This window comes from Mastomys coucha, chromosome X, assembly GCF_008632895.1.
Source record: "Mastomys coucha isolate ucsf_1 chromosome X, UCSF_Mcou_1, whole genome shotgun sequence".
NCBI lineage: Eukaryota > Metazoa > Chordata > Mammalia > Rodentia > Muridae > Mastomys > Mastomys coucha.
The window spans coordinates 42,201,887-42,209,483 of record NC_045030.1 but is presented as its reverse complement, the minus strand read 5'-3'; the positions used below and the strand labels follow the sequence as shown (position 1 = coordinate 42,209,483).

The 7,597-nt window shown below is 40.1% G+C and overlaps 1 protein-coding gene across 6 annotated transcripts in view; it reads left to right on the top strand.

The window, feature by feature from the left end:
- Positions 1–7,597, top strand: part of Upf3b (UPF3B regulator of nonsense mediated mRNA decay) — an 18,034-nt gene that overhangs the window by 2,705 nt on the left and 7,732 nt on the right. For all 6 annotated transcript variants that reach the window (XM_031351447.1, XM_031351361.1, XM_031351514.1 and 3 more), the window contains exons 4-7: positions 2,054–2,152; positions 4,764–4,874; positions 6,853–6,896; positions 7,299–7,481. In XM_031351447.1, coding sequence (XP_031207307.1) covers positions 2,054–2,152; positions 4,764–4,874; positions 6,853–6,896; positions 7,299–7,481 — 437 coding nt within the window. The remainder of the gene's footprint in view (positions 1–2,053; positions 2,153–4,763; positions 4,875–6,852; positions 6,897–7,298; positions 7,482–7,597) is intronic.

The window sequence follows — 7,597 nt, the reverse complement described above, 5'->3', positions numbered from 1 at the left end:
TGTATAGCCCTGACTGTCCTGGAACTCACTCTGTAGACCAGGCTGGCCTCGAACTCAGAAAGATTATATCTTTTTTTAGCAATCAATTTTTCATTGAAATATAATTCGTACACCATAGAATTCACCATCCATACATGCAAACTTAGTGGGGTTAGAATATTCACAAGCTTCTATAACCATCATTACTAATTCTGAGGTGTTTCATCATCCCCAGAGAAACCTGTACCTGTGAGCAGTTTTCTCTTCCTCCCTCTTCAGCCTTAGTAGCCCCACTGTTCTACTTTGTATCTATGGATTTCCTTACTCTGGGCATTTCATATCAACAGAATCATATAATATATGCAATCTGTAGTCCTTTTGAGGTTTTGTTTTCCTTTGTTTTGACTTTTTGAAACAATTTCTCTGTGTAGACCAGGCTGGCCTTGAACTTGTGTCAATCTTCCTGTCTCTGTTTTCTGAGTGCTGTGTAATGTGATAACTTGATTGTGCATATAATGTGAAATGATTGACATAATGAGGTTAATCACATCTGTCAAACTCACATTGGTACCTCATTCACAATAATAGCTTTATGAAGATGTAATTTACACATCATAAAACCCATTTTTTTAAAAGACTTATTTGTTTTATGTGTATGAGTACACTGTAGCTGTACAAATGGCTGTGAGCTATCATGTGGTTGCTGTGAATTGAACTCGCTTGCTCCAGTCCTCCTTGCTCCAGCGTAATTGCTGTCTTCAGACACACCAGAATAGGGCGTTAGATCTCATTATGGGTGGTTGTGAGCCACCATGTGGTTGCTGGGATCCGAACTCAGGACCTTTGGAAGAGCAATTGGTGCTCTTACCGGCTGAGCATCTTGCCAGCCTAAAACCCATTTTTTTTTTTTTAAGATAGGGTTTCTTTCTGTCAGTCCTGGAATTCGCCTTGTGCTCCAGGCTGGCCTTGAACTCGGAGATCTGCCTACTCAGCCTCCTGAGTGCTGCTGGGACCAAAGGAATTTGCAACCACCACCCAGCAAAATCTATTCCTTTAAAGCACACAGTTCATTGGTTTTTCATGTATTCACAGTTGTATAACCATCACCACAATCTAGTTTTAGACTGGATTGTCATTCCAATGAGAAACCCCATACTCATTAGTTGTCATCTCTATAACTAACTCTAAACCATTAGTATCTCCTGGATCCCCAGACAGGGTCTCATTCTATCTAACACTGACCTCAGACTAATGGTAGTCTTCCTCATTAGTCCTGGGATGACCAGCATGTGCCTCTACACAGAGCTTCTGTCTCTAGATTTACTTCTTCTAGCTGGGAGTTACAAGCTTGTAAGGCCAGAGTTTGGAGGGTGGGGACAGGAGGATCAAGGGTACTGTAAGACATTTTAGCTTCCTAGCAACTTTGAGGCTAGCTGTTTGAGCTACATAGTGTCCTACTTCCCAAAATAGTTTTTCTTAAAGTTTGCTTATTTAAGATATATCTAATTTTTATTAAGTTATTTAGGATTTTTGAGACAGGAGCTTGCTAGGCAGCCCAGGCTGGCTTTGAACTCATGGCCCTCTTGCTTTCACCTTACCAGTACTAGCATTATCAACAAGAAGCCACTAATCTAAGTTCTAATATATAAATTAACAAAAGTTAAATTGAAGAATGACTTCACATATCAAAACATGATACTTTAGAAGTTGAATTTCAGGGAAAATTGACTTCTCAGATGTATCTTTTATTTATCAGTTGCTGTTGTTGATTGAGATAGGATCTTTGTGTGCTGGCCTGAAATTCTTGTGTTTAAGCAATATTCCCGCCTCAGTCTTCCTGGTAGTTGAGACTGTAGGTACATACTATCCCCCAAGTCTGCTGTCATATGTTTGATTATGTTATCAATGTTAATTCTATAGTTATGTTAGTTTAGCAAGGGTGTTGGCCTTTGGGAGACTATTCAAATGCCTGTCATCGAAGTAGGTCTAAAAACCAGTTCGTTGATTTGCTTACACATCTTTTTTGACATCTTTATTGTTAAAGCAAGGATGACATTTTTTTTTTCTTAAACAGGTCAGGAATATCATGCTATAGTAGAATTTGCACCATTTCAAAAAGCTGCAAAAAAGAAGATTAAGAAAAGAGATACAAAAGTTGGGACTATTGAGGATGGTACAGTATTAGCTCCACTTACATACTACTATTGTCGGCTTTTCGCTATTTACTTTAGTTTTTAGTTCTTTTGCATGGTGCTCTTGTGAGTTAGACTCCAGTATGTTAAATTAGAAAACGTACAAATAAAGTTAATGAGAAGTCTTACGGAAGCTGTGCTGAATTGTTAGAGTGGGTGTGGGTTTTCTAGCATTTCTGTTCTCTCTGGATAGTGGCATTTCATTCCTCTACCACCGAGCACTCTAGTCATAACCACTGAGCAGTAAATCATTCTGAGTCTGCTGATTAGAAGATGGTAAGAAAGGGCTACAGAGATGGCTCAGTGGTTAAGAACACTGGATGCTCTTCCAGAGGTCCTGAGTTCAATTCCCGGCAACCACATGGTGGCTCACAACCATCTAGAGAGGGATCTGATGCCCTGTTTTGGCATGTTGGTGGACATGCAGGCAGCACTCAGCACTTATACATTTAAAAAAGAAACATAAATAAAATGTTTTAAAAAGAAATGATAAGAAAAATCAGTTTTTAAAAGATTTAACAAGTGCTTGCTCCTTTCAGCCTCCTACAGTTGCTGGGATTTGACTTTCAGTTTTCTTTCATTGGTTTTTCGAGATGGGTTTCTTTGTGTAGCCCTGGCTGTCCTGGAACTCACTCTGTAGACCAGGCTGGCCTCAAACTCAGAAATCCACCTACCTCTGCTTCCCAAGTGCTGGGATTAAAGGCGTGTGCTACCACCACCTGGCTGACTTTCAGGTTTTTTTGTTTGTTTGTTTGTTTGTTTTTTCAAGACAGGGTTTCTCTGTGTTTTCCTGGCTGTCCTGGTACTCATCTGTAGACCAGGCTGGCCTCGAACTCAGAAATCCACCTGTGACTTTCAGTTTTCTAAAAAGCTTTGACCTGTGCTGAAAACTTTGCAATTTTTTGAGATTTGTTTTTATTTTATGTATATGAGTAATTTGCCTGCATGTATGTCTGCATACCACTTGTGTGCCTGGCGACAGGAGAAACCAGAAGAGGACATTAGGTCCCCTGGAACTGGAATTATAGGCAATTAGGAGCCACTATGTAGGTGCTAAGTATCAAACCCAGGTCCAAAAGCAGTCAGTACTCTTTAACTAATGAGCCTTCTCTCTAGCCCCGAAAAAGTTTATAAATGTGATGTATATAGTGGGGGTGAGAGGGAATGCATAAGTGTAGAGTTCACAGGACAGCATGTAGGACTTGGTTCTTCCCATATACCGGTTTGGGTCCTGGGGATGGAACTCAGGTCATCAAGTTTGACAGTAAATGTCTGTACCATCTAAGCCATCTTGAAACATCCCCCACCCCAAGAAAAAAAACCTTATCCCCAAGTAACTTCATGTAAAGCAACTAAAATTGCCAGTCTGGACTCCCAGGCTTTGAATGTGTAGTTAACAATACATGTAATTCTTAGGCTAAACAGAAGTATAAGAATGGAGAACTGAAATAATTTCCATCTAAGGCAAAACTAATTCCAGATTTTGTGATTTTTGGTAACATTATATTGAATAACTATTGTATGACTCCTGTATTAAACAAGGATTTAGCTTCAATATTTTTTAAATTTTATTTATCTGTGTGGGTGTTTGCCAGCATGGATATCTATGTACCACATACATAGGTAGTGCCCTAGAAGGGGGTGCTTCATCCCTTAGAATTGAAGAAACAGAATATTGTGAGGCATCATTGAGTTCTGGGACATGAACCTGGGTCCTCTGAGAGGGCAGCTACTGTTCTTAACTGCTCAGCCATCTGTCCAGGCAATATTTTTGTCACATTGGACTTTTAGAACCACTTTGTTGAATTTCTGTCATTTATTACTATTATAACAGGTACTTAATAAAACAGTGAGGACTCGCCAGGCAGTGGTGGCACACACCTTTAATCCCAGCACTTGGGAGGCAAACGCAGGTGGATTTCTGACTTCAAGGCCAGCCTGGTCTACAGAGTGAGTTCCAGGACAGCCAGGACTACACAGAGAAACCCTGTCCTGAACTGCCCCCCAAAACAAAACAAAACAGAGCAAAACAAAAAAAAACAAACAGGACTCTTTTTTGATGATATTAAATTTTCAATGTGGAAGACCAAACAAAATAATAACTCAGGTATATTTATTTCCCTTTCTTAGGACAGAGGTATCCAGGAGTGAACTCTAGGAATCACCATATTCTCCAAAGCCATGTCTAGTACTTGCCCTCCAATCTCTTTTTGCAGCATCTCGCTTTCCTACGTTGACTTTTCCTGAAGTGGGTTTTGCCCGTGTACATATTGCTTACATGCTGTTAATTAAGACGCTATCATTCCCATTTCTTCTATTAGTGTGTGACGCTTGATTCGTAGAAGCCTTAGTTTTTATCTCCTGACTCTGGGGGCTCAAAACTAACACCTCACCCATGCCAAGTAAGTGCTCTCCACTTGAGCTGCAGGCCCAGGCCTGGAGCAGTATTCCACTTCTTGTCAATGTGCTCAATTTTTTAATCTTACATCTAGTAGAAAAAAATGTCATACTTGTAAGATAAGTATTTATCCTAGCTAATATTTCTTTGTTGTTTAAAGTCTCTATTTTCTGGTTCTTTAAATGATTATTTAGATCCAGAATACAGAAAATTCTTGGAGAGTTATGCCACAGACAATGAGAAAATGACATCTACTCCAGAGACATTGCTGGAGGAAATTGAAGCCAAAAATCGAGAATTATTAGGTAAGTATGAAAAAGATTTTGGCCAGTGGCTTTTTAGTCTGACTACCTAAGTCTTGTCTCCTCCTGCATGATTTGGCAGCTGTGTGATCTTGAAGTCATTCCCTTCCCTGACTTCTACTGGAATGCATACAGTAAACACCTGCCTCACAGGATGGGGATACTGTATCCATGAGACGAGATTCTAGTGGCTTCCTTAGTGTTATACAGCTGTGGTAATAAGTATGCCAAGGTTAAAGCTTGTTACAGAATTCCTAGCCAGTGGTAAGTTGTTGAAGAACAATTGGTGTCTCCTAGCAGTAGGTTCCTATTCCTAAAACTTGACCTGGTATAATAGCTGAAGTCATTACTATAAAATTGATAATCTGAGAAATTTCAGCTCAAGATGTTTTTTCTAAGTAACCAATTCTAACTACTGACATAGAGTTTGACCCAGGATTTCGACCCCTAGGGATTTATCCCATAAATTTGCTCCATAATCCTAGCTACTCAGGAGGTTGGAAAGGTAAGGCCTGCCTAGGCTACAGTTTGCTCATGGCCAGTTGGGCAATTTAGTGAGTAAAAAAACCAAAGCAAACCAAAAGATTGTGATGGTGGCATCCCCCTTGTAATTTCAGCACTTGGGGGTAGAGACGGACAGATCAGAGGTTAAGACCATCTTCTGCTACATAGACCAGGTCAGCCTGAGCCACGTTAGACTCTACTTCAAAATAAACAAAAAGAAAGAAAGAAAGTTTTTAAAAAGTTGTGTCCAAAAAGATGCCATCAAGGTTAATATCACTGTACAGCATGTTAAAAAATGAACTTCAAGCCTGGCGGTGGTGGCGCATGCCTTTAATCCCAGCACTTGGGAGGCAGAGGCAGGCGGATTTCCAAGTTCGAGGCCAGCCTGGTCTACAGAGTGAGTTCCAGGACAGCCAGGGCTACAGAGAGAAACCCTGTCTCGAAAAACCAAAAAAAAAAAAAAAAACTTCAATAAATTTATTTTTTAAAACTCATTTTTATTTTGTTTGTTTATTGTTTTGAGATAGGGTTTCTCTGTGTAGCCTTGGCTGTCCTGGAACTCAGTATGTAGACCAGGCTGGCCTCGAACTCACAGAGAGATCTGCCTGCCTTTGTCTCCTTAGTGTACCACCATGTCTGACCCATTTTTACTGTTTTAATGATGTTTACATGTGTGGGAGGAGGGTATATGCCCATGAGTGCTGGTGCCTGAGGAGGCCAGAGGCTCCAGATTTTTTAGAGCTCAAGTTACTGTGAATTGTGAGGCTGTGAGCTACCTGGTGTAGATACTGAGAGGTGAGCTCAGGTCTTCTGCAATAACAGTACTTGCTCTTAACCTCCTTAAATAGATTTCTAAAATTTTATTTTTATTAATGAATATGCAGAATAAGCTCATTTCTGATAGCTTCCTTAGAATAAATTCCCAGAGTTAGAATTAGGGCATCAGAATGATCAGAAGTTTGTAGCACAAACCTGTCCCCTCAGGTTCTGTCCAGTTGAACAAACTGCTCCTGTATGCTAGGAATGTACTTACTTATGTCTTACCAATAAGAAAAGACTCACAAAAACTTTCAGTATTTCAATGAGAACTAATTCTCTATTTTTCTCTTTTTTCCTTTTCCCTCCCTTTCCCTTTCTTTCCTTCCTTCCTTCCTTCCTTCCTTCCTTCCTATCTGAGAATGTCTCATGTATCCTAGGCTGGAAATAAACTATATAGTCATATAGCCAAGGATGGTCTGAACTCCTGATCTTGTCTCCACAGGCATGTGCCAACACACCCAGTTTTATGCACATGTTAACAAAATTATTTTAAGCCTGCACTTTGATGTAGAATACTGTCAAACTTGTTTGAGTTAATACAGTTATAGATTTTTGTAAGGGATGTAATTTCCCCATCTTGAGTAGGTAAGGGGAGGGGATGTTTGTAAAAAACAGACTCCTTCCTAGGCTTGATTAATAATCTGCTTATGCTTTATAGCTAGAAGGACAACCCCACTTTTGAGCTTCCTGAAGAACAAGCAGGTAAGTGTTGGTTTCCGTAGTTGTCTTGCTCTTTATTAGTTCACAGTGAATAAACATTTGAGAGCCTTGGAATCCTACAGGAAAAATAGCTACTTTCCCAAGTTAGCCCTTAAAGCTTCATTGGCCATCTTACTCATGGCGGTCGTGGGCCTTGGGGTTTACCCTGCAGACCTGGAGAGAGCTTTGCTGTCCCAGAGACATTTTGTAGTATCCTGACAGCCGTAGGGGATGTACAAAGGAAATGTAGGAGCATATTCTGGTCTTGATTCTTGAGAGAATGTGTAGTAAGGACATTGTAGAAAGGAGAGAACTCAGATAAGTTAGTAGGTACCCAAAATGCCTTTGGGGTTGACTGGGGTTTTAGTATGTTTGTAATCGGAAGGGTGGTGTTGTTATTTCTAGCGAATGAGAGAAGAAAAGAGAGAAGAAAGAAGGAGACGGGAATTAGAGAGGAAAAGACAAAGAGAAGAAGAGAGAAGAAAATGGAAAGAAGAGGAGAAACGAAAAAGAAAAGATATAGAAAAGCTAAAGAAGATAGAAAGAATTCCAGAAAGGGACAAAGTAAGGGACGAACCAAAGATTAAGGTATGACAGGCAGTAACAGAAGCCGACAGCATGTCTCTGGAAACTGCATGCATGCATCTGCTTATGCATGAGCCTTGTGGCAAGTTTTGTTTTAGTTTTGCACTTTGCGGGGTGGG